General features: G+C 51.5%; 1 protein-coding gene across 3 annotated transcripts; it reads left to right on the forward strand.

The window, feature by feature from the left end:
* The first annotated feature begins 8334 nt into the window (after window positions 1-8334).
* Window positions 8335-23918, forward strand: LOC141573277 (uncharacterized). Of its 3 annotated transcripts, none has more exons than XM_074346846.1 (7): window positions 8335-8777; window positions 10383-10477; window positions 10581-10724; window positions 15746-15841; window positions 21519-21718; window positions 22193-22373; window positions 23780-23918. In XM_074346846.1, the coding sequence occupies exons 1-5, from the start codon at window positions 8425-8427 to the stop codon at window positions 21680-21682; spliced, it is 852 nt and encodes a 283-aa protein (XP_074202947.1). In that variant the 5' UTR covers window positions 8335-8424; the 3' UTR covers window positions 21683-21718; window positions 22193-22373; window positions 23780-23918. The 3 variants fall into 3 exon arrangements, with proteins under 3 accessions (XP_074202947.1, XP_074202949.1, XP_074202948.1); XM_074346848.1 differs by lacking the exons at window positions 22193-22373; window positions 23780-23918 and adding exons at window positions 11631-11687; window positions 13103-13226 and having other exon boundaries at window positions 8337-8777; window positions 21519-21537; XM_074346847.1 differs by lacking the exon at window positions 21519-21718 and adding an exon at window positions 21762-21880 and having other exon boundaries at window positions 8357-8777; window positions 22193-22325; window positions 23780-23917.
* The last annotated feature ends 1125 nt before the right edge of the window (window positions 23919-25043 follow it).

Below are 25043 nucleotides of genomic sequence, written 5' to 3' on the forward strand. Positions count from 1 at the left end.
GTTCAGATTTGCAGGGCCTATGTTGCAGGTCATTTCTGCCCCTGGGAGACGAGGAGGTGCTGTCAGGGTGCAGGAGCGGCGGCAGCGACAGCGGGAAATGGGAGCAAATCCCCGCTCTAGCATGGGGTAGACCAAATGCTGCCATTGCTGCTGCTGCTGCTTCGCCCCCCCCCACACCCCGCCTACCTCCCAGGAGCAGGCTGACAGGGAGAGATTGTTTCCAGGAAGCCAGGGCAGCAGAGGCTGCCCCCCAGGCCAGGCATCGGGGGAGTTGGGAGGAAGTTGAGTGGCTCTCCCCGGGCAGCCCCCCTCCCCGCCTCTGCGTCTGCTGCTGCCTGCTGTCCATTCTGGGCGGGGCTGCCCCCTCCCTGCCGGCAGCACCATGAACCACCCAAGGCCCACTGGCGAGTGGTGGGCACCCTGGTACCACCCTGACTCATCAGCTCAGACGAGGCTCTGGGTGTGTGTGGGGGGGAAGTGGGGTGGCGTAGGGGTGGGGGCAGGGCGCCCGGGCGAGAATTGGAAGTGCCTCCAAGCCCCGCCCGGGCCCAGGAGCCTGGGACACAGGGCTGTGTGCCAGCACTCTGCCCGGGATCCCTGGCTGGCTGGCTGGCTGGCTGTCGCCATGGTGATGGGAGCCCAGAGCATCCTGCCCCCGCTGGTTGAGGGGTGAGGGGTTGAGCTGGGGTAAGGTTGCACTCCGGGTGTGGGGGGATCGCGTGGTGAGTGGGCACAGGCTGTGAGGGGTGAGGAATCGCTGGGAGTGGAATTGACCCGGCTGAGGGGTGAGGGGGACCATCTTGGGATGCTGGGGGTCCTGCAGTGAGGCATGAGGGGTGAGCTTGTGGCGTGGGGGCCATAGGGTACTAGCGTGGTGGAGTGTCGTTGCGGGGACCTCGGTGTGAGAGGAAGTCCCATTTCGGGGGTCCGTTGGGAGGCTTGGGGGCTTGGCTGTACGTGGGGGGGGGCGGTCACGGGGTATGGGAGGGAAGGCGAGCAGGGGGAGAGGGTCTAGGGGGTGTGGCCTGGCCCGGAGCTGGTCGCGGTTTAGGTTGGGTGCCAGGACGGGTAGGTGACGGGATGGGGGTGTTAAGGATGGAGACCCGGTGGGGCGGGTAAAGGGATGGGCCCCCCGCCCCACTGCCAGGCCCTTGCCCCCAGCCCCCAGCTCGGCACCAGTCCCCACCTCCCGAACAGCAGGGGGTTCCAGCCCGAGCGTCCGCGCTGCGTGCGGGAGGAGGAGGGGCGCGCATGCGCGTGTACGCACAAAGTCGCCTACCGGACCCGCCCGGAGCGTGTGAAAGCCGGGCGGGAGCCGAGTGCTCCCGGACCAGCTCCTGGAGGAGGAACGCGGCCTGGGGTCTGGGCCGCCGCCCGCTGCCGCCGCCGAGCCGTTAAGGGGGCGCTTGGTGGGGGCGCGCAGGTCGGGAGCCGGCGGTTGAAGCCTGGGCTGCGCTCGCGTCTAGCGGTGCGTAGGTGAGGCCCGGGCCTCGCGACCCGTTAGGACCCTGAGGTGGTTCGTGGGCCACCGCGTGTTTCGTGGTGCCCGCTTCTCCTTCCCGCTCATTAGTACGGGCGCCTCTTCTTTGCCGCTTATACCCGGGGGATAGCGTATACCGCCGCCCCAGGAGGTGGGAGGGCACGGGACGGCCAGGGAGCACGTCCGACTGGCCCTCAGGCCATGGCCTGTTCCAGGAGGCGGGTGCGGTGCGGTCAGGGTGCGGGAGGGGGGCGGCGGCGGCGGCGGGAGAGGGGTCTGCCCTTGGGAGCCTGTGAATTTGCCCCCATCTCTCCTGCGTCCTGTCCTGGGGGCAGCTTTTGGTGTTCAGATTTGCAGGGCCTATGTTGCAGGTCATTTCTGCCCCTGGGAGACGAGGAGGTGCTGTCAGGGTGCAGGAGCGGCGGCAGCGACAGCGGGAAATGGGAGCAAATCCCCGCTCTAGCATGGGGTAGACCAAATGCTGCCATTGCTGCTGCTGCTGCTTCGCCCCCCCCCCCCACACCCCGCCTACCTCCCAGGAGCAGGCTGACAGGGAGAGATTGTTTCCAGGAAGCCAGGGCAGCAGAGGCTGCCCCCCAGGCCAGGCATCGGGGGAGTTGGGAGGAAGTTGAGTGGCTCTCCCCGGGCAGCCCCCCTCCCCGCCTCTGCGTCTGCTGCTGCCTGCTGTCCATTCTGGGCGGGGCTGCCCCCTCCCTGCCGGCAGCACCATGAACCACCCAAGGCCCACTGGCGAGTGGTGGGCACCCTGGTACCACCCTGACTCATCAGCTCAGACGAGGCTCTGGGTGTGTGGGGGGGAGAAGTGGGGTGGCGTAGGGGTGGGGGCAGGGCGCCCGGGCGAGAATTGGAAGTGCCTCCAAGCCCCGCCCGGGCCCAGGAGCCTGGGACACAGGGCTGTGTGCCAGCACTCTGCCCGGGATCCCTGGCTGGCTGGCTGGCTGGCTGTCGCCATGGTGATGGGAGCCCAGAGCATCCTGCCCCCGCTGGTTGAGGGGTGAGGGGTTGAGCTGGGGTAAGGTTGCACTCCGGGTGTGGGGGGATCGCGTGGTGAGTGGGCACAGGCTGTGAGGGGTGAGGAATCGCTGGGAGTGGAATTGACCCGGCTGAGGGGTGAGGGGGACCATCTTGGGATGCTGGGGGTCCTGCAGTGAGGCATGAGGGGTGAGCTTGTGGCGTGGGGGCCATAGGGTACTAGCGTGGTGGAGTGTCGTTGCGGGGACCTCGGTGTGAGAGGAAGTCCCATTTCGGGGGTCCGTTGGGAGGCTTGGGGGCTTGGCTGTACGTGGGGGGGGGGCGGTCACGGGGTATGGGAGGGAAGGCGAGCAGGGGGAGAGGGTCTAGGGGGTGTGGCCTGGCCCGGAGCTGGTCGCGGTTTAGGTTGGGTGCCAGGACGGGTAGGTGACGGGATGGGGGTGTTAAGGATGGAGACCCGGTGGGGCGGGTAAAGGGATGGGCCCCCCGCCCCACTGCCAGGCCCTTGCCCCCAGCCCCCAGCTCGGCACCAGTCCCCACCTCCCGAACAGCAGGGGGTTCCAGCCCGAGCGTCCGCGCTGCGTGCGGGAGGAGGAGGGGCGCGCATGCGCGTGTACGCACAAAGTCGCCTACCGGACCCGCCCGGAGCGTGTGAAAGCCGGGCGGGAGCCGAGTGCTCCCGGACCAGCTCCTGGAGGAGGAACGCGGCCTGGGGTCTGGGCCGCCGCCCGCTGCCGCCGCCGAGCCGTTAAGGGGGCGCTTGGTGGGGGCGCGCAGGTCGGGAGCCGGCGGTTGAAGCCTGGGCTGCGCTCGCGTCTAGCGGTGCGTAGGTGAGGCCCGGGCCTCGCGACCCGTTAGGACCCTGAGGTGGTTCGTGGGCCACCGCGTGTTTCGTGGTGCCCGCTTCTCCTTCCCGCTCATTAGTACGGGCGCCTCTTCTTTGCCGCTTATACCCGGGGGATAGCGTATACCGCCGCCCCAGGAGGTGGGAGGGCACGGGACGGCCAGGGAGCACGTCCGACTGGCCCTCAGGCCATGGCCTGTTCCAGGAGGCGGGTGCGGTGCGGTCAGGGTGCGGGAGGGGGGCGGCGGCGGCGGCGGGAGAGGGGTCTGCCCTTGGGAGCCTGTGAATTTGCCCCCATCTCTCCTGCGTCCTGTCCTGGGGGCAGCTTTTGGTGTTCAGATTTGCAGGGCCTATGTTGCAGGTCATTTCTGCCCCTGGGAGACGAGGAGGTGCTGTCAGGGTGCAGGAGCGGCGGCAGCGACAGCGGGAAATGGGAGCAAATCCCCGCTCTAGCATGGGGTAGACCAAATGCTGCCATTGCTGCTGCTGCTGCTTCGCCCCCCCCCCACACCCCGCCTACCTCCCAGGAGCAGGCTGACAGGGAGAGATTGTTTCCAGGAAGCCAGGGCAGCAGAGGCTGCCCCCCAGGCCAGGCATCGGGGGAGTTGGGAGGAAGTTGAGTGGCTCTCCCCGGGCAGCCCCCCTCCCCGCCTCTGCGTCTGCTGCTGCCTGCTGTCCATTCTGGGCGGGGCTGCCCCCTCCCTGCCGGCAGCACCATGAACCACCCAAGGCCCACTGGCGAGTGGTGGGCACCCTGGTACCACCCTGACTCATCAGCTCAGACGAGACTCTGGGTGTGTGGGGGGGAGAAGTGGGGTGGCGTAGGGGTGGGGGCAGGGCGCCCGGGCGAGAATTGGAAGTGCCTCCAAGCCCCGCCCGGGCCCAGGAGCCTGGGACACAGGGCTGTGTGCCAGCACTCTGCCCGGGATCCCTGGCTGGCTGGCTGGCTGGCTGTCGCCATGGTGATGGGAGCCCAGAGCATCCTGCCCCCGCTGGTTGAGGGGTGAGGGGTTGAGCTGGGGTAAGGTTGCACTCCGGGTGTGGGGGGATCGCGTGGTGAGTGGGCACAGGCTGTGAGGGGTGAGGAATCGCTGGGAGTGGAATTGACCCGGCTGAGGGGTGAGGGGGACCATCTTGGGATGCTGGGGGTCCTGCAGTGAGGCATGAGGGGTGAGCTTGTGGCGTGGGGGCCATAGGGTACTAGCGTGGTGGAGTGTCGTTGCGGGGACCTCGGTGTGAGAGGAAGTCCCATTTCGGGGGTCCGTTGGGAGGCTTGGGGGCTTGGCTGTACGTGGGGGGGGGCGGTCACGGGGTATGGGAGGGAAGGCGAGCAGGGGGAGAGGGTCTAGGGGGTGTGGCCTGGCCCGGAGCTGGTCGCGGTTTAGGTTGGGTGCCAGGACGGGTAGGTGACGGGATGGGGGTGTTAAGGATGGAGACCCGGTGGGGCGGGTAAAGGGATGGGCCCCCCGCCCCACTGCCAGGCCCTTGCCCCCAGCCCCCAGCCCGGCACCAGTCCCCACCTCCCGAACAGCAGGTGGTTCCAGCCCGAGCGTCCGCGCTGCGTGCGGGAGGAGGAGGGGCGCGCATGCGCGTGTACGCACAAAGTCGCCTACCGGACCCGCCCGGAGCGTGTGAAAGCCGGGCGGGAGCCGAGTGCTCCCGGACCAGCTCCTGGAGGAGGAACGCGGCCTGGGGTCTGGGCCGCCGCCCGCTGCCGCCGCCGAGCCGTTAAGGGGGCGCTTGGTGGGGGCGCGCAGGTCGGGAGCCGGCGGTTGAAGCCTGGGCTGCGCTCGCGTCTAGCGGTGCGTAGGTGAGGCCCGGGCCTCGCGACCCGTTAGGACCCTGAGGTGGTTCGTGGGCCACCGCGTGTTTCGTGGTGCCCGCTTCTCCTTCCCGCTCATTAGTACGGGCGCCTCTTCTTTGCCGCTTATACCCGGGGGATAGCGTATACCGCCGCCCCAGGAGGTGGGAGGGCACGGGACGGCCAGGGAGCACGTCCGACTGGCCCTCAGGCCATGGCCTGTTCCAGGAGGCGGGTGCGGTGCGGTCAGGGTGCGGGAGGGGGGCGGCGGCGGCGGCGGGAGAGGGGTCTGCCCTTGGGAGCCTGTGAATTTGCCCCCATCTCTCCTGCGTCCTGTCCTGGGGGCAGCTTTTGGTGTTCAGATTTGCAGGGCCTATGTTGCAGGTCATTTCTGCCCCTGGGAGACGAGGAGGTGCTGTCAGGGTGCAGGAGCGGCGGCAGCGACAGCGGGAAATGGGAGCAAATCCCCGCTCTAGCATGGGGTAGACCAAATGCTGCCATTGCTGCTGCTGCTGCTTCGCCCCCCCCCCACACCCCGCCTACCTCGCAGGAGCAGGCTGACAGGGAGAGATTGTTTCCAGGAAGCCAGGGCAGCAGAGGCTGCCCCCCAGGCCAGGCATCCGGGGGAGTTGGGAGGAAGTTGAGTGGCTCTCCCCGGGCAGCCCCCCTCCCCGCCTCTGCGTCTGCTGCTGCCTGCTGTCCATTCTGGGCGGGGCTGCCCCCTCCCTGCCGGCAGCACCATGAACCACCCAAGGCCCACTGGCGAGTGGTGGGCACCCTGGTACCACCATGACTCATCAGCTCAGACGAGGCTCTGGGTGTGTGGGGGGGGGAAGTGGGGTGGCGTAGGGGTGGGGGCAGGGCGCCCGGGCGAGAATTGGAAGTGCCTCCAAGCCCCGCCCGGGCCCAGGAGCCTGGGACACAGGGCTGTGTGCCAGCACTCTGCCCGGGATCCCTGGCTGGCTGGCTGGCTGGCTGTCGCCATGGTGATGGGAGCCCAGAGCATCCTGCCCCCGCTGGTTGAGGGGTGAGGGGTTGAGCTGGGGTAAGGTTGCACTCCGGGTGTGGGGGGATCGCGTGGTGAGTGGGCACAGGCTGTGAGGGGTGAGGAATCGCTGGGAGTGGAATTGACCCGGCTGAGGGGTGAGGGGGACCATCTTGGGATGCTGGGGGTCCTGCAGTGAGGCATGAGGGGTGAGCTTGTGGCGTGGGGGCCATAGGGTACTAGCGTGGTGGAGTGTCGTTGCGGGGACCTCGGTGTGAGAGGAAGTCCCATTTCGGGGGTCCGTTGGGAGGCTTGGGGGCTTGGCTGTACGTGGGGGGGGGCGGTCACGGGGTATGGGAGGGAAGGCGAGCAAGGGGAGAGGGTCTAGGGGGTGTGGCCTGGCCCGGAGCTGGTCGCGGTTTAGGTTGGGTGCCAGGACGGGTAGGTGACGGGATGGGGGTGTTAAGGATGGAGACCCGGTGGGGCGGGTAAAGGGATGGGCCCCCCGCCCCACTGCCAGGCCCTTGCCCCCAGCCCCCAGCTCGGCACCAGTCCCCACCTCCCGAACAGCAGGGGGTTCCAGCCCGAGCGTCCGCGCTGCGTGCGGGAGGAGGAGGGGCGCGCATGCGCGTGTACGCACAAAGTCGCCTACCGGACCCGCCCGGAGCGTGTGAAAGCCGGGCGGGAGCCGAGTGCTCCCGGACCAGCTCCTGGAGGAGGAACGCGGCCTGGGGTCTGGGCCGCCGCCCGCTGCCGCCGCCGAGCCGTTAAGGGGGCGCTTGGTGGGGGCGCGCAGGTCGGGAGCCGGCGGTTGAAGCCTGGGCTGCGCTCGCGTCTAGCGGTGCGTAGGTGAGGCCCGGGCCTCGCGACCCGTTAGGACCCTGAGGTGGTTCGTGGGCCACCGCGTGTTTCGTGGTGCCCGCTTCTCCTTCCCGCTCATTAGTACGGGCGCCTCTTCTTTGCCGCTTATACCCGGGGGATAGCGTATACCGCCGCCCCAGGAGGTGGGAGGGCACGGGACGGCCAGGGAGCACGTCCGACTGGCCCTCAGGCCATGGCCTGTTCCAGGAGGCGGGTGCGGTGCGGTCAGGGTGCGGGAGGGGGGCGGCGGCGGCGGCGGGAGAGGGGTCTGCCCTTGGGAGCCTGTGAATTTGCCCCCATCTCTCCTGCGTCCTGTCCTGGGGGCAGCTTTTGGTGTTCAGATTTGCAGGGCCTATGTTGCAGGTCATTTCTGCCCCTGGGAGACGAGGAGGTGCTGTCAGGGTGCAGGAGCGGCGGCAGCGACAGCGGGAAATGGGAGCAAATCCCCGCTCTAGCATGGGGTAGACCAAATGCTGCCATTGCTGCTGCTGCTGCTTCGCCCCCCCCCCACACCCCGCCTACCTCCCAGGAGCAGGCTGACAGGGAGAGATTGTTTCCAGGAAGCCAGGGCAGCAGAGGCTGCCCCCCAGGCCAGGCATCGGGGGAGTTGGGAGGAAGTTGAGTGGCTCTCCCCGGGCAGCCCCCCTCCCCGCCTCTGCGTCTGCTGCTGCCTGCTGTCCATTCTGGGCGGGGCTGCCCCCTCCCTGCCGGCAGCACCATGAACCACCCAAGGCCCACTGGCGAGTGGTGGGCACCCTGGTACCACCCTGACTCATCAGCTCAGACGAGGCTCTGGGTGTGTGGGGGGGAGAAGTGGGGTGGCGTAGGGGTGGGGGCAGGGCGCCCGGGCGAGAATTGGAAGTGCCTCCAAGCCCCGCCCGGGCCCAGGAGCCTGGGACACAGGGCTGTGTGCCAGCACTCTGCCCGGGATCCCTGGCTGGCTGGCTGGCTGGCTGTCGCCATGGTGATGGGAGCCCAGAGCATCCTGCCCCCGCTGGTTGAGGGGTGAGGGGTTGAGCTGGGGTAAGGTTGCACTCCGGGTGTGGGGGGATCGCGTGGTGAGTGGGCACAGGCTGTGAGGGGTGAGGAATCGCTGGGAGTGGAATTGACCCGGCTGAGGGGTGAGGGGGACCATCTTGGGATGCTGGGGGTCCTGCAGTGAGGCATGAGGGGTGAGCTTGTGGCGTGGGGGCCATAGGGTACTAGCGTGGTGGAGTGTCGTTGCGGGGACCTCGGTGTGAGAGGAAGTCCCATTTCGGGGGTCCGTTGGGAGGCTTGGGGGCTTGGCTGTACGTGGGGGGGGGGCGGTCACGGGGTATGGGAGGGAAGGCGAGCAGGGGGAGAGGGTCTAGGGGGTGTGGCCTGGCCCGGAGCTGGTCGCGGTTTAGGTTGGGTGCCAGGACGGGTAGGTGACGGGATGGGGGTGTTAAGGATGGAGACCCGGTGGGGCGGTTAAAGGGATGGGCCCCCCGCCCCACTGCCAGGCCCTTGCCCCCAGCCCCCAGCTCGGCACCAGTCCCCACCTCCCGAACAGCAGGGGGTTCCAGCCCGAGCTTCCGCGCTGCGTGCGGGAGGAGGAGGGGCGCGCATGCGCGTGTACGCACAAAGTCGCCTACCGGACCCGCCCGGAGCGTGTGAAAGCCGGGCGGGAGCCGAGTGCTCCCGGACCAGCTCCTGGAGGAGGAACGCGGCCTGGGGTCTGGGCCGCCGCCCGCTGCCGCCGCCGAGCCGTTAAGGGGGCGCTTGGTGGGGGCGCGCAGGTCGGGAGCCGGCGGTTGAAGCCTGGGCTGCGCTCGCGTCTAGCGGTGCGTAGGTGAGGCCCGGGCCTCGCGACCCGTTAGGACCCTGAGGTGGTTCGTGGGCCACCGCGTGTTTCGTGGTGCCCGCTTCTCCTTCCCGCTCATTAGTACGGGCGCCTCTTCTTTGCCGCTTATACCCGGGGGATAGCGTATACCGCCGCCCCAGGAGGTGGGAGGGCACGGGACGGCCAGGGAGCACGTCCGACTGGCCCTCAGGCCATGGCCTGTTCCCAGGAGGCGTGTGCGGTGCGGTCAGGTTGCGGGGGGGGCGGCGGCGGCGGGAGAGGGGTCTGCCCTTGGGAGCCTGTGAATTTGCTCCCATCTCTCCTGCGTCCTGTCCTGGGGGCAGCTTTTGGTGTTCAGATTTGCAGGGCCTATGTTGCAGGTCATTTCTGCCCCTGGGAGACGAGGAGGTGCTGTCAGGGTGCAGGAGCGGCGGCAGCGACAGCGGGAAATGGGAGCAAATCCCCGCTCTAGCATGGGGTAGACCAAATGCTGCCATTGCTGCTGCTGCTGCTTCGCCCCCCCCCCCCCACACCCCGCCTACCTCCCAGGAGCAGGCTGACAGGGAGAGATTGTTTCCAGGAAGCCAGGGCAGCAGAGGCTGCCCCCCAGGCCAGGCATCGGGGGAGTTGGGAGGAAGTTGAGTGGCTCTCCCCGGGCAGCCCCCCTCCCCGCCTCTGCGTCTGCTGCTGCCTGCTGTCCATTCTGGGCGGGGCTGCCCCCTCCCTGCCGGCAGCACCATGAACCACCCAAGGCCCACTGGCGAGTGGTGGGCACCCTGGTACCACCCTGACCCATCAGCTCAGACGAGGCTCTGGGTGTGTGGGGGGGAGAAGTGGGGTGGCGTAGGGGTGGGGGCAGGGCGCCCGGGCGAGAATTGGAAGTGCCTCCAAGCCCCGCCCGGGCCCAGGAGCCTGGGACACAGGGCTGTGTGCCAGCACTCTGCCCGGGATCCCTGGCTGGCTGGCTGGCTGTCGCCATGGTGATGGGAGCCCAGAGCATCCTGCCCCCGCTGGTTGAGGGGTGAGGGGTTGAGCTGGGGTAAGGTTGCACTCCGGGTGTGGGGGGATCCCGTGGTGAGTGGGCACAGGCTGAGGGGTGAGGAATCGCTGGGAGTGATTTGACCCGGCTAAGCGGTTAGGGGCAATTGTAATGTTAAGGTTGAGGGAATCTCAGGTGAGGTAGGCGGGGACAGGTTGGTTTGTGGGGGCTGTAGCTTAGTAGGTAGTGGGGTGCAGTCTGCTGGTGGTAACTTATGTGTGAGGAGGAGCCTTGTCTTGTGGGGTCCCATCGATCCAGTACCGGATCAGGGCGTGGGGTGTGGAGGTAGTGACTGGGTTGGGTTCAGCGAGCAGAGGGAGTTCTGCTGGGGGTGTGGCCTGGCTCAGGCTTGTTGGCGGTTCTAGTGGGTGCCATTATACTTATGTTAGAGAACTGTAAGTCGTGAGTATTTCACAAAATTTTGTTGTAGGAGTCTTGGCAAGAAAAGGTGAAAGTCTGTTTTTTATGACATGTATCTGAATGGAAATTTCAGCAACTTGGGAAACTCTTGATTATACTTGGCAGTAGCTAATATGACCCTTTGTTAAACCGTTACATTCTCGCCCCAACTCGAGGCAGCACGTGGAAGGGGAGACCTCAAGGTGGAGGAGGATGCTCACCCATAGCCCGGGAAAGGGCGATCCCTTCATCACTGCCAGGCTTTGGCAAGGTGAGATGTGTCCCTCTGGGCAGCACCCTCCCCAAGGCCGGAGCTGTGCTGAGGGGAGAGCCCAAGCAGCCTGTGCCCTTCCTGCTGAGGCTTTCTCCTCCAGGACAAGGAGAGCTGGACGTGCTGAGGGGCCAGCAGCTGACGCTGTGCATCCTGAAGGCGGGCCACGCACTGCTTTCTCTCCAGGACCAGCTCAGGCAGCTCTTGTCTCAGCCAGCTGTTCAGGAAGCTGCAGCTGCTCACACGGGTGACTTTCTAGGATCCTTTATAGACCTGTAAGAAAGGCAGAAACTCCAGTAGAAAACAGCTAAGGGACATGTATGGGTGGCCCATAAAAGGAGAAGGAGAGATGGCTGACCCTACAGAGATGCTCTCTCCTCAGGACCCATGGGAAAACACTCATGCCATTGTTGGCCAATGTAATCATGCCAGCCAATCCACCCAAAGTGTTACTGACCTGAGTCCCTGGACTCTAGAAACTTAAGAGACCAGAGAAGGAATATAAGTGAGGCTTTATTAAGTCAGAGTTGAAGCCACAAGAGCATGAGACACAGGGATGTTATGATGCTGATAAGTGCAGAATATTTTTTAAACAATAATAATTTTTTGGTTAACTGCCACATGACTTGCATTTTGTATTCTGACTGGATAAAAGTTTAAAGATTTAATGAGTTATTTAACATTATAGAATGTTGGTTCAGTGAACTAGCACTTCCTTTGTAAGAGCTTAATTCAAAATGTTTTTGTCGTCTTGAAGTTGGACTGCACCTAACCACTGATCTTCTTGTTCCGTAAGAGACTGGATACTATTTATTCATTAAGAAATAACATGCCTTCGATTTTCAGACAGTGTGCAAAGGTGTAATAAAAAGTGTCAGATCTAAATGAGCTTAAAATAGGCTAGAAGAAGACCTGCAAAGCATAGTATTATATTCACATTTTATTCAAGCTCATGTTTACAGTGCCAACCCTAGTGCCTAATGCATTTACATTAATATTTCTTAAAGTGAAGAAAAATAGAATGGCGAGTGTAAGGTCTTGCTAACTCTTCAAGGCCAATTAGCCAGCAATTACAGAGTATTTTAGGGTATGGCATTCTTGTCGGGCATTGAGGAAACAACATTTGTCTTGAATTTGTTTATGAACCTTGAAGCACCACCTGAAGTTGCCACTGGCATGTTGAGAAGTCTGAGAGCAACTGCCGCTGTAGGTACTGAAGCTGCTTTTCCTTTCTCTTTTTAAAAAGAAAGTAGCTGTAGTATTTAATTTTGAGGGGGTGGGGTAATTAGGTTTATTTATGTATTTATTTTAGTTGTGGTACTGGGGATTGAACTCAGGATCTCGCGCATGCTACTAAGGAGCACGCGCTCTACCACTGAGCTGTACCCATCCCCCCTTATTATTTAACTTTAAAATTAATACATCTTCATTATAAAAATTTAGATAATAAAAAAGAAGGTAGAAACAATTTTTAAATGTAACCACTCTTTTTAGTGTATAACCTTGAAAAATGTTTCTTTGAATTTAAATATAACATTAAATACATGCAAACTGTTTCACACGCCCACATGCACACACATACACTAGCATCGTGCGTGCCTGTGCAGATCCCTGTCCTGCTAAGACATCAGTCGTGGCCTGATCCCCTAAGGCTTTAGTTAGCTCTGTCCAAGTTCCAGTGTCATGGACAGGGACAGGCTTCAGCCTTTCCCTTGGTGTCTGTACATTTTGGGGAGTTGTTCGGTTACACTGTTTCCTGCTTTCATGCTTCTTTGTGATTGTCTGTTGTTCCTCTGAGGTTACATAATATCTTGGCCGCAAAATGTCACCTCTTCACAGGTTCTTACTGAGCATTTGTGATTGATTTACTTATTTTACAGAATTTATGTGGCTTCAGGTGGTCTGTGTGCACAGTCGTATCACCGAGCATGCCCCTCTTTCCTCCTTACTCCCCTCAGCTCCCCGTTTCTGAAGAAGAAAATTTCCCCTTTTGGCTCAGGGAGAGCCGTCTCATCCTTATCAAAGTTCTTGAGGGTGTGTTTCTATCCCAGGCATTTCTCAGGACACATTTCTCAAAAAGTCAGCTCTCGTTATCTTAAGAAATACTCCAAAAACACAGTTTCTTCATTCTGTGCGTATACTTACGTGGAGTATATACATTTACTTCACAAAAATGGGGCCATATTCTCAGTATTCCTTTGTAGTATTTGTTACACTGACCTCTGTATTGGGCATCGTTCCTTGGCCGTAACTGCAGACCCTCCCCAGGTTTCAGTGAATGTGCACCACCCTGCTGCAGGGATGTGCCATCAGTTACTCAGCCCACACGCACGATGTTCCCAGTAGTTTGCTGTGATAAATGGCGTCGTGATGAGCTCCCGTGTATTTCTCTCTATACTCTTCTAATACTTGAGAAACTTGCTTAACTGATTTCTTCATGACTAACTTGCTGAATTATAAGTCACATACCCCATTTATCTGTAAGATATCCTCTGCACGTGCACACATACATTCATAATGTTCACAAGGCATTCTGTTTTACTGAGTTAAAATTTTTTGGTAAAAAATACATACATTTTTAAAGTTTGTCGAGATAATCATGTTTCATCTTTGACTTATTAACAGATTTCCTAATGGATTTCTGTCTTACTGGAATAATGAACCCTCACTTGAGTTAATGCTGCCAGCTCACTGCTGAATGATTTGTCAATACCATCCTTGTATAAGATTTCTGGATCTGTATTCATAGGTGAGCGTTCCCTCTGGTTTTCTTATATGCACACTGTCTCTGTTAGGCATTGACATCAAAGGTATACAGTCTGTAAAATAAGTAGGGAGGTTTTCTTAGTTTCTTTACTTTGGAACACTTTAGTATAGAAATGACTTCTTTCTTAAACAGAAAAAAGTGTTTGGTCTTTGAGATACTTCTCAGTACCACCCATGGTTTGTTATTCTGTTCAGATTTTCTCCTTGGGGTTAATTCTGGGTGAAAAAATACATATTTGGAGACCATCCTTTTTCCTAAACGTTCAAAAATCCAGTATAGAGATATATAAAGTGGCACTTTGTAATTCCTTTTTCTCTTAATTTTGTTCTTTTTCTCTTCTTGGTTAAAATCGTTGGTTCTTAGCTCATATTTAAACAGAGTCCTTGACTATGTTGATCAGTCCTACTATTTCATCTTACTACATAGATCACTTCTACCATTTCCAGTGTATTAATTTCTACTTTTATTGCTATTTATTTTTTCCAATTCTACTTATTTTTTATATTTTCCCCTGTAGTTTGAAAGGATGTTTAGTTAACATTTCTCACCCTTTTGCTTAGCACTCAAAGTGTTAATTTTTCTCTGACTACAGTTTTGACCATCTACCATTGTTTGTGTAAGGCAGCATTCCTATTTTTTTATATTTTCTAGGTATTCTGTAAAGGTGATGTTGATTCCCTCATTCACTAAAAAATTAATTAGGAGAGATTTTAAATGTTTATGTGCTCAAGTTTTATTTTTGTTTCTGCTTTTCTTACTAATCTCAAGTTTCATTACTTTGTTGTCAGAAAGCATAGCCTAGGTACCATTTCTGTTTGTGGTAAATTTAGTGTTTTCTTTGTGACCTACTGTGTGGTTTTCTTAAATATTCCATGGTTTATTAAAACAGCTTATTTGTGCATTATTAGTTTCCTTCAAGAATTACCTTTTCTCTAACATTTGACCTCTAGAAAATATTTAATATCTTGCATTTTAAAATAAAAAGGTAAAGTTAAAGGAATGGGTTAAATTTTAAACAAATGAAATTCAGTGAAGATACCAAAACATCATGTACTTTACCCCAGTTGCTGTTGTTCTAAGTCAGGAACAGATACTTACATGTTAAAATTAGAAATCCCGCTGAGCATATAGGACTCCTCATTCCTCCACTACGCCTCATCCTTGACGTGTGTGTGTGTGTGTGTGTGTGTGTGTGTCTGTGTGTCTGTCTGTCTGTCTGTCTGTCTGTCTGGCTTTTGTTGGGGGCTGCTGGAGAGCCAAAGTAATTCAGTGCATCATCTTTTAATATTTGTACAGATGTTGCAGGGACTCTGTTTACCAAAGAGCTTTTCTTACGCTGTTATAAGAACCGAAACCTTCCTGTCCTTTCTGTCGTTATTTCTTTTCTTCCTCTCAGGTCAGATAACAACTTTTTGGGGAGGAAGGAGGAAATGTGAAAGGAGTCTTTAAGCCTGATTGAACTCCGTAGCTATTGGGTCTCTTCTGTTTTGCTGTTAACGAGATAAACGGGGTATTCTCAAATCTCAGGTTTTCAAACTGCTCCCTAGCACCAGCAGATTTTAAATGGCGATTTTTCTTACAGCAACAGCTTTTTCACATTAAGCATCATATTATATAAAATCTCACCAGCCTTTTATAAACAATTATATTGTTTCTGGACAATCTTGTGGATGTACAAGTAGAATTTATGTAAGATATCACATTTGCTTTGAAAGAATGGAATGATTTAGAAACAAGTTTTAACTGTAGTGTATTAGTTGGATTGAAAGATCAGAAGGGTCACATAGGAATTTCACGTAAGATGGGTTCTTTGGTCAAAGAAGTGCAGGAAACACTAGGTTAAGCAAAGTTTAAAGGAGGTGGCTTGACTACAGGAGTTACTTCTTAGAGTCTTTAGTGTGCATTGTGAATTTCTACATGGAAAAAAGAGATACAAGGGGAAAAGGTTTTCACACTTGTTAGTCACTGGCCCTCCCAGCCTCTTTCCCCTGTAACATTTAATTACATCTCTTTATATGTCTGTTATAGTTACTAGTCATACCTAGTAGTATTTTATGCTGCATGTTCAGGAGAAGTGGTGTTCCCTTAACTTCTTCATTACACAGGTGAGAAAATTGAGCTCTAGGGAAATTAAATAATTTAGTCTCCCAGCTGATTAAAAGCCGTGTGACGACCCAAGTGAGGAAATCCCCAGTGCACTGGCTCCCACTGCCCTGGCTCCCACTGCCCGTCAGTATTTCTTCCCAGTATGGAGTGTAGCTTTCTCAAAGCACATTCCTTCTAATAAGCAATATTTTTTCAGTTCTCAGTAATGAATACCAATTCTTTTTTTTAAATGTCTCAATTGTGTGTATGTATGTATGTGTGTATTTGTATAAATGTTTCAGGTATAAAGTAAAGGTATTTTGTTTTTGAACCAACACTTTCCAGCTACTACTAGCTTACCTTGCATTTTGAACTAGAAAGTTATGGAACTGAAATCTGCTTTTTTCCTTTTGCAGCGGCTCTAATTAGAGGAAATCGTAAAAACTGTGCTCAGTTTTCTGGCTCCCTCGACTGGTTGATCAGCCAATTGGAAAGACTGGAAGCTTCTTCCGGTATGTTTTCCAGTTACCTCCTTATTATGATATATTATTTCTGTTTTCTTCTGTTTTGTGTCCTTTCAGACATAAAAACAAACAGATTTAGTGCAGTATGAATGTTTTCCCTTTAATAGGTTAAAAAGTTTATTGACTGATAAAATCATTGGCACTTTCCTGAGGTGTTTCTAGCAATCTGACCATATCCTCTTCATTTGCATTTAAAAAAGAATGAAGTCCTGAAATCCACTACCAGGTCAGAATTCCCATTCTTTTTCAAATCAGTTACTCTGAATGCAGTATGAATGCACTATACAAATGAAAGGATTGGTCTGGGTGAAATGTTTTTGCTTTTGTTTTAGTTTTAGTTTTAGTTTAAGTAAATGGAATTTTTTTTTTAAAGGATTGATTTGAAATTCCCATTTTTAACTTGTGTTCAAATGATTACTTCGCCTGATTTTGGAAAAAAAATTTATCTTTCCAAATCATATATAGCACAGTAGTTTATTTTGAAGGGGTTTAGTAAATACTAATAAACATCGTTACGAAATATCTAAAGGCAACAGGTCTGATGCGTCTGTGTCTAACAAGCAGTATTACTTTATGCCGGCGTTGTAGGGACGTGCAGGTGACTACCAAGCCTGCCTGAGCTCTGGGGCTCTGCAGGTGCCTCGGGGGTGCCCCAGGCTTTGTTAGTTGCTCCCCCATCTGTCTGCATAACATTCCACAGCGCACTTCCACAGCACTGATGTCTTTTCAGTTGCTTACTTTTCCTTTCCGTCTCCTGCACTGGTAATGAATTCCTTGAAGGTAGGGGTCTGGTTTTATTCATCTTCGTAGTCTCTGGACATGCCATACCATCCGGCACCTAGTAGGTGCTTCATGGCATTTGCTGAATGAGTGCAGTAATGAGTGTTTGAATTCACTTCAGAAAATACCTGTCAGTACAGAAATAATTCCATTATTTTCACAAAAAGACCCAGTTAGGGGCAGATTTGTTGGAATCAAATGAAGATGGAAAGAAGAACAGATGGTTGTGGTCAAAGGAGTTTACTTTTAAGTCACAGCGAAATTTCAGAGTTTAAGATGTTAGGAACCTAAAGTTAAGAGAAATTTGAGTAACAATGAGTTCTAAGGCATTGCTGGGTTGTTGGGAGGCAAGAGGAGAAAAGGAGATTGTTGAGATAAAAAAGCTCAGGAATTAAGAGATGAGGATTCTTAGGGCATCACAGTGTGACTGAGACAACTGAATCAATATATAATGCACTGAATAAGGAAAAACTGAGTAGCTATTGGAAGGAAGTGATCAGATTAGTGCTAGCAGGATGACGGTAGAGATGCAAAAATGGATCAGTTCTTGGGTCAAAGCATCTAGAATTGTTGGCAAGCTCCAGTAGATATAAAAAAAGTATGCTGGTCCCTTTCCCTGGCCCAGGAAGTATCTAGAAAGAGAGAGGAAAAGAGCAGCCTTCAGAATGGACAAACGCTGGACAAATCAGCTGCTTCACTTAAAAAAAAAAGCACAGCAAAAATGCTTAAAGTGTGAAGGAAAAACGGCTGGTCTAACAAGATAACTCACAAGTCTAGGAATGTGAAGGAGAGGCTGGGCCGGGCTAACAAGATACCTCACAAATCTAAGTATTGGAATACTGATCTGAGTTCTGCTGGACCAACTTGTATATCTAAGTTAATTAGTGTTGGTTTGCTGTTCATGTTTTTTGCTAGGCAGCTGGGTTTTCAAAGATACATATCTGGCTTTGGAATGTTGGTTTGCTGCCTCCCCGCCCCCACTTTTGTGATGATAATGCTGCTAAAGCTGTTCCATGCCTATTGGCCGAATACCCCAAGCTTGTACTTTACCCTGTAAAACCTCATGTGCACATCTTGGAGGTGCTCAGAGCTTCGGAGCAGAAGCCCCTCTGAGCCGGCTGGCGTAATACATCTGAGTACTCTGACCCTCCGAGTGGTGCTTGTTTCTTGACTGGCCCGTCTTTTCCGTAACAAAAGGAGAAGAGGAGAGAGAGAAGGAAAGAGTAGAGCTGAGTGTTCTTCAGGCTCAGCCACTCAGAGTCCAGAGTTTAGTCAGAAGCACAATTCCACTGGCTGCAAATCGCTACCTGCTGTCATCCTGTCTCCATCCAGCTGCCGCCCAGGCATTTCTACCTCAATTAGCAGCCCTGTGCTTGGAGGAAGCAGAGTGAAATTCTGAGTAGAAAGGACCCTTAGAGGATGCTTAAACTAACGTTCTCACTGACAGAGGAATAAATCGAGGCGTAGAACATTGAAATCACCGCTTTGAGATGCTAGAATTAACTTCCGTAGCCAAGACGAAAACCAGCTCCCTCGTGTCAGGCTTGAAATATGTCCACTGTACCTTGTAGCCTCCTAGTTTTTAAGTATTTAAAGTATTTTTCACCGAACAGTTTTCTTTACTGTAGTTACATTTATGCTTTTTGTGAATGGCTTTTTATCCTAGAGGAAGTAGAATGTTGTTTAGTTCTTAAAAGAGACAGTATCAGTAATGATAGGCATCTATAATGCACACACACAGTAAAAGTGAAAATGTATTTCAGTCGTGCTTCACTGTTTACTTAGCGCTTCCATAGGCATCATCTGATCTGTCTGATCTGAGGCTGTGGACCACACCCTCCTCTGCTCAGTCCCCCAGCTGTGTGAGTAGCTTGGATGTGTCTGAGCAGCAGAGCAGAGGGGGGCTCTACAGACTCTCAGTGCCCTTGGAAAAGGGCAGTGGGCACAGCTCAAAATAAAGCCCTGCAGACTTAGGGAGAGATCAACGAGGGTGTGAAGACAGTCAGCAGAGGGGTGTGCTGATTAGGCAGCTCACCTCACCTTGGGGTCCACCAGAAGTAGAAGGGTGGGCTGATTCAGGACCTGAGTGGACATGAGACAAGGTGGAGGAGGAAGGGTCCAGACAGGGTATGTTTATAAGTTACCCCACAGTGTCTGGAGCTATTTTATTGGGGGAAATTCTGCAGAGAACACGTGCCTTAGTGACATCCCACCTGCAGGGTGAGGGAGTCGGAAGTGTTTGTAACCAACTTCCCTTCTGTCGTTGGGGTGGTGCTGCTCCCAGGGGCTTTCATTCTAGGACTCCTCCAGCTGCCACTGTGGGCAGAGCAAATCCTGAAGCAAAGGGATGCAGGAGCTGGTGGTCGGGAGTCTGCAGTGACCCTTGCCAGGGGCGGGAATGGGAGTTACAGCAGGGCCCGGCAGTGTCTGCACCCCGCCAGCTGCTGGTTCACTACATGACAGAGAGCCTCAGAATGGGCAGCTGGGTTTCCTTTCCACATTCTGCATCATCTGAAGTCGACTGTATATATCACCACTGCATGAGGCCTTTTTAGATTCTCTGACCAGTTTAGAAGAGCAGCCACTGTGGATTTCTTGGGAGGGAAAAGGGGAAGTTAGACATTGTCCCAGACTTCATGTGGACTATGTCTGGGCCAAATTTAACTGAAAAGACAAAAGAGTTGTATGAGCAAGAACCGTTGATTGAGTTGATGTATTTCTGAAGACTGGGTGTTTCCTTAGGATGGTTTTAGCCAAGCTTTAAAAATGCAAGCTTAAACTTTTTTCTTTGAGAATCTGACCATAAGTGTTACGTACTGTTGCAATTTCAAGGTCTTAGTGAATTTATAATTTAATTTTCAAATCATCTCTAATCAGCTGTTGCCCTTATAATGTTAAACACTTTCTCTGTCTCACTTTTCACCTAAGGTTTTGAGCATACATCAGGATAATTTAAATATACACACAATGTGGTAGATCTAGCAAGTCTTTATTGTTTGAAAATGACTCTTTGGGCATTTCCAATTTGTTTTCCTTTAGGAATTTCTTACTATAAAAAATAAAAGCAGTTTATTCCAACAGCTAAAATTAAAAATAGTTTTCTCTGACTTTTTATTGTCAGAATTAGAGTTCTTTTCAACTAAGTGTTTATTTGTTGGATCTGACCTGGTCCCATTGAAAAAAAGTTTTAATGTTAAACCCCAAACTCTGAAAGCCTTCTATTGCAATAGGCTGAATATGAGAAAAATCAAGAGGTATATTTTTGTATTGCCATTATTAACAATTTACAGTCTCCATTGTTCTTTCCAAAAGTCTAATTTTTAATTTTTCCTAATTCATTGAGGTTAATGAATATTTATTTATGAATGTTTATTTACAAAAAGAATGTATTTTTCTTGATCTTCTACCTGTTTTCTTGGTAATGATTATATGTTATAGCAGAGATTGGCAAACGTTTCCTGTAAAAGGCCAGATAATAAATATCTTAGGCCCTGTGGACCAGAGGGCTTTGCTGCTGCAACCACTCAGCTCTGACTTTTTAATGCAAAAGCACCATTCCTAGATTCCTCTTGTTTTGCTAAGAAACATTTTCTACTGTGAACTCCAGGAGAGTGTGTAATGATCTCTACTGGTTAGGATGCAGTGTTGCAGGGTCATACTTTTAGTGGCTAGAAGATACGTGAGCGAGCGGGCATGTACGCACAGTACAGCTTTAATTATAAATACAGGTGTCCGTGTGTTCTGTAGTGATAAGTTCGGGGAGAAAACAAACAGAAATCCCACATCAGGATAACATAGGATGTTGTCTGTGAAAATGCTTTTCCCTTTCTGTTATTTTAGTTTATTAGCTTGGAATGAATGAGTCTATTTTATTGCTTAACTTCTTAATCATAGCAGAAATAGTTTCCTTACCTTTATATAAAAGTCATCTTTAACTTACCCATCAGTCTCTAGTATTATTATCATTATCTGCTATCTTTAATTTTTAATGGACACAAATTGTTGAAACACAGCAACATATTTCGAACCACACCAGAAACTTACCTTTATACATTTGTATTTCAAAGAATTAAGTCATTGGTTAAGAAAGTAACATTAACAGCTCTTGTCTTGTAACGGGGTGGGGTCTGGATGAAGCGTGGACTGTGACAGCTGAAGCGAATTACCTCTGTGCTCTGCCGTCTGTAAGCCTGAGCGCTTTACACTTACCTGCTAAGAAAGTGAGCTCCGTTTGGAAGGTGTAAACCTTTCTGCAAGGTTCCTCTGGGCCCCTTCTCAATACAGCACTCTCCGACAGACATTGTGTTTTATGAATGTTACGTTTAATTGATACACATGAACTCCATTCTCATTGCTGACAAGGCAGGCTTGCTCTGAAAAAATACACACGTACCCATTTAGCTTTCCAAGTTCACACTAAAAATTCAGATAATGAGATTTATTTTCTAATCTCTTTTTTAAACTTTAAAAAAGGATCTGTTCCATTTTATCTTCTCTGATAGCTGATACCTAGGAATATCACCATTCTTACTCAGTTTCATATATTGTATATTTCTACTTATTTTTGTGTTGTTTTGTGTATTTCTTTTGTTCTGCAAACCAAGAAACATTTCCTACTATAACCCTCCAGGAGAATGTCGTGATCTCCATGGGTTGGGATGCATTGTTGCAGGGTTAGACTTTCGGTGTCCAGAAGCTTCATAAGTGGCCCTATGCCACCTGTCCCAGCCCATATTTGGTCTGGACCCCAGGCACATCAGGTGTGCCTGCCATTCAAGACTTCGCTCAGCACTTTAGCACCCTACTTTGCTGTCTGGAGAAAATCACGAAAGAGTTCTCTAAGGCCCCACTTAATTGCTGCTTTCTTTCATATGTCTACCTGCAGAATTACCTGCTCACTCAGCTGAACTGTGTCTTTGCCTTGTCCTCATTCATACCATCATCTCTGATCATCAGCCCTGCCTGCCAAACACCACCAGCCCTATCACAGTGTCCTATGACAAATGCATCGAGCGTGTGAGAATTGTACTATGTTCACTCAACACCTGAACAAATGCATAAAGAAGAGGAAAGACACTGTTGTAGGTGCTTAATTATATTCTTCCCCTCTTTTTCTTTTCTTCTTTAGGTATTCTTGAATTTGTACACTGTGTGTTAGTAGAAAGTCCAGAAGCTCTAAATATTATTAAAGAAGGGCATATTAAATCCATTATCTCACTTTTAGACAAGCATGGAAGAAATCACAAGGTAAGGGAACTATTTTATGGCCAGAAATGAATTCCGGAATAATTTAAAAAATATTTTTGAAAAAAATCATTTTTAAAAGGGGTGTCAAATTTTGGGGGAGTGTTATCTACCTTTTAACTTCAGTCAGGTCACACTGCTTCGTGTCTGTTCATGTCATCAGTGGGAGGACGAGCGGTCCCCGATCTGTGTGTGAAGGAGAGGCATGAACGCAGTGGGCGCTGCTGCTGTGTGTGAAATGACTGGGCCAGCGGTACCTGGAGGGGATTGTTTGTGTCTGTGGGAGTTTTACCTGAAAGCAGTTTCTCTTTTCAGGTCCTTGATGTCTTACGCTCTCTCTGTGTTTGCCATGGGTAGCAGTCCATTCTAACCAGCATCTCATCTGTGACAATCTCCTGCCAGGAAGAGACCTGCTGTTGCAGACCCGCCTCGTGAACCATGTCAGCAGGTCGGTTCAGATAGATGACATCACCAGATTGGTAACGTAACAAACAATGTATGTTCCAGCTTTGTAGCAGAAACTTCTTATGGTCTATTTTGTTTTATTAGTGTCTTTTACGTATTTCCCCAGTGAATGGTATAAGAATTTTTCTACCAAATAGATGAACAAAGCGAAATGCACATGTGTTACCAAAAAATGTCTAAGAGCTCTCCTTCACATTCTTGTGTAGCTGAGGTACCACTGTTGTCTTCAGGAGCAGACTGACCGTCGTACAGGGGTACACTTGTGTAGACTTACATTTTACACCTGCTTAGAATGTAACTGAAAATGCTTCAGTGCCAATGACGAAGTGCCTGCTACGTATAATAAAGGTCTTGAATTCAAATATCCACAATATAATAAATTCCACAAGTAAGCAGTGGAACTATTTTCAGGTAGGTCTACCTTCCAGGTGTCAGACATTTGTTGAGTACACATGCCAGCCACAGTGCTCAGGGCTTGACAAGCATTCTACACTGTGTCTGCACAGACTGTTACTGGGAGCCATACTTAACAGATTACGGTGTGGAACTGGAAACGAAACTCATGTCTAACTCTGAAGATGGAGCTCTTCACCACCATGTCACAGTGCCTTCTGGGAACAAGATCATCAGCATAGAATGCAGCTTATGATTAAGAAAATGTTGTGTGTGATAGTGATAACTTTGATATACAGTGTTTGGCAGCTGTTCAGGAAATACTTCCTACTTCACTCTGTTTCAAACAAAAATGTACGGTTTGGTGTATATTTTTATGATGTGTTTTTTAAACAGGATTGATTTGATTTCCTTCGTGGTTCCTTGTATAATAGACCTGCTATTTATGAGCTTTATTTCCTGAGACCTTCACACATTCTTGATATTAACTCAAAGTCCCTTCATAAAATGCAATTAAATATAACTAGCTAGAAATCCTTCTTTAGAAATCCTTCTTTTCACAGCAAGTCATAGAGAACAACAAAGGTTACTGATCACCTTGGTTTTGTCACTGAGAATATGGCTTTCTTCAGCCTTCTACCCTGTGGGACACAAAGTTTAGCTTAGAAGGTGCCTCTGTGTCCTTGATTGACAATAACTGCATTGATTCTCAGGGTCTGCTCTGCCGTCCTGAGTGCCTCACCTTAACCATGATTAATGTTTAAAAGAAGCAGAAGTGCAATTAAGAAAAAATAGTATCAGATCCTTGAGTGATGTCGCTAAGTAATCCAGAAAGCAGACACCACTCCCTGAACGTTGCCTGTAAGTCTGGCTGTCATGCATCCTGCCTCGGTGATCGTTTCAATAATTTGTTTTACTTAAGGAAACACACATTTTACTTGTATCTTTGCAAAGCAGGACTCCTGTTCAGAATAGCACAATGTAGATTAAAATGATGAAAGATTTATTTGGACTTTCTCACATGCTGTTCCCATCTCTTTAAAGCATGAGGCCCAATATTTTTCTGGGTGTCAGTGAAGGGTCTGCCCAGTATAAGAAGTGGTACTATGAGTTGATGGTCAACCACACCAAGCCGTTCGTAACCGCTGAAGCCACTCATCTGTGCATGGGCTGGGCTTCCACAGAAGGCTGCTCCCCCTACCCTGGAGGGGGCGAAGAGTGGGGAGGCAATGGTGTTGGAGATGATCTCTTTTCCTGTGGATTTGATGGCCTTCACCTCTGGTCAGGTAAGTGTATCTGGCTTCTTTTACAGTGTTCTGGAAGGTAATCTTACGCCCTCACCTTCCAGTCCTGAAAGTGCTTGATGTTGCTTGTATCAGATGCATTTGTGATTCAGAAATCTAACACTGACGTGATGAGTGAGAGGGTGGAGTGAAAAGCAGAATTTCACTAGGGGAGAAAGAAACCTCATACAATTATAGTACATTTCCAGAAGACTTGAGTTTGATTGCCGATGAGCGGTATGTTTCAGAAGTAGTGTTCTGATCCGTGAATCAACCGGAAAAACATAAGCATTTACTACTTACTTTAATTCATATGTACGAAGCTTAACTTTCGATATAAAAAGGAATCAAAAACAAATCCTGGAAAATAATTGGAATGAATAGACTTAGTTCCACCTCCTGGTAGATAATATAATGTCAAGAATTGGTAATTTGTAAAGTGTATTGTGAGGAGTCAGTTCGTAATCAGATGATGCTTTGTTTCACAAGTGTGGAACTGTTTAAAAATAAATGTATGGGGGGAAGGTGGAGCTCAGTAGTAGAACTCATGCTTAGCATGCATGAGGTCGTGGGCTTAATTCCCAGTCCCTCCATTAAAAAAAAAAATGTATAGTTCATTTCACTAGCTACCAACACTAAGCTTTGATGGTTGAGCACACATTTAAAATGAGTAATATATAAAAATAAAAATAATACTCTTTTCTGATTTATTAAAAGGTGGGTTTTGATTGGCTCTATTTTAAAGTGTGGCTGTTGATTATGTAGATACTGGAATTCATCTGGATTCTGCAGACATGTGCTCTATTCACAGAGCTGCATTAGAATGAACCTGATGTTTATAACACATTTATGACACATTTAGCATATAGAAAATACAGAGAGGTTCCTTGCATTCCAGAATGCTGAACCTTGCCTATTATGGGCAAATCAGGTGACATTCATTTATTATTGCTTTATAGGTCTTATAAATTATGAAAATAAATTTTAAAACTAAATTAAACCTAAGAGTTTGAGCTACTGAGTTT

The sequence above is a fragment of the Camelus bactrianus genome, chromosome 18 (assembly GCF_048773025.1).
Source record: "Camelus bactrianus isolate YW-2024 breed Bactrian camel chromosome 18, ASM4877302v1, whole genome shotgun sequence".
Classification (NCBI taxonomy): Eukaryota; Metazoa; Chordata; class Mammalia; order Artiodactyla; family Camelidae; genus Camelus; species Camelus bactrianus.

Coding starts and splice junctions, on each gene's coding strand:
- LOC141573277 (XM_074346846.1), top strand. CDS start 8,425: ATGGGCCCCCCGCCCCACTGCCAGGCCCTTGCCCCCAGCCCCCAGCTC. Junction 10,725..15,745: donor AGCTGCAGCTGCTCACACGG/GTGACTTTCTAG, acceptor TTCCTTTTGCAG/CGGCTCTAATTAGAGGAAAT. Junction 15,842..21,518: donor AAGACTGGAAGCTTCTTCCG/GTATGTTTTCCA, acceptor GTCTACCTGCAG/AATTACCTGCTCACTCAGCT.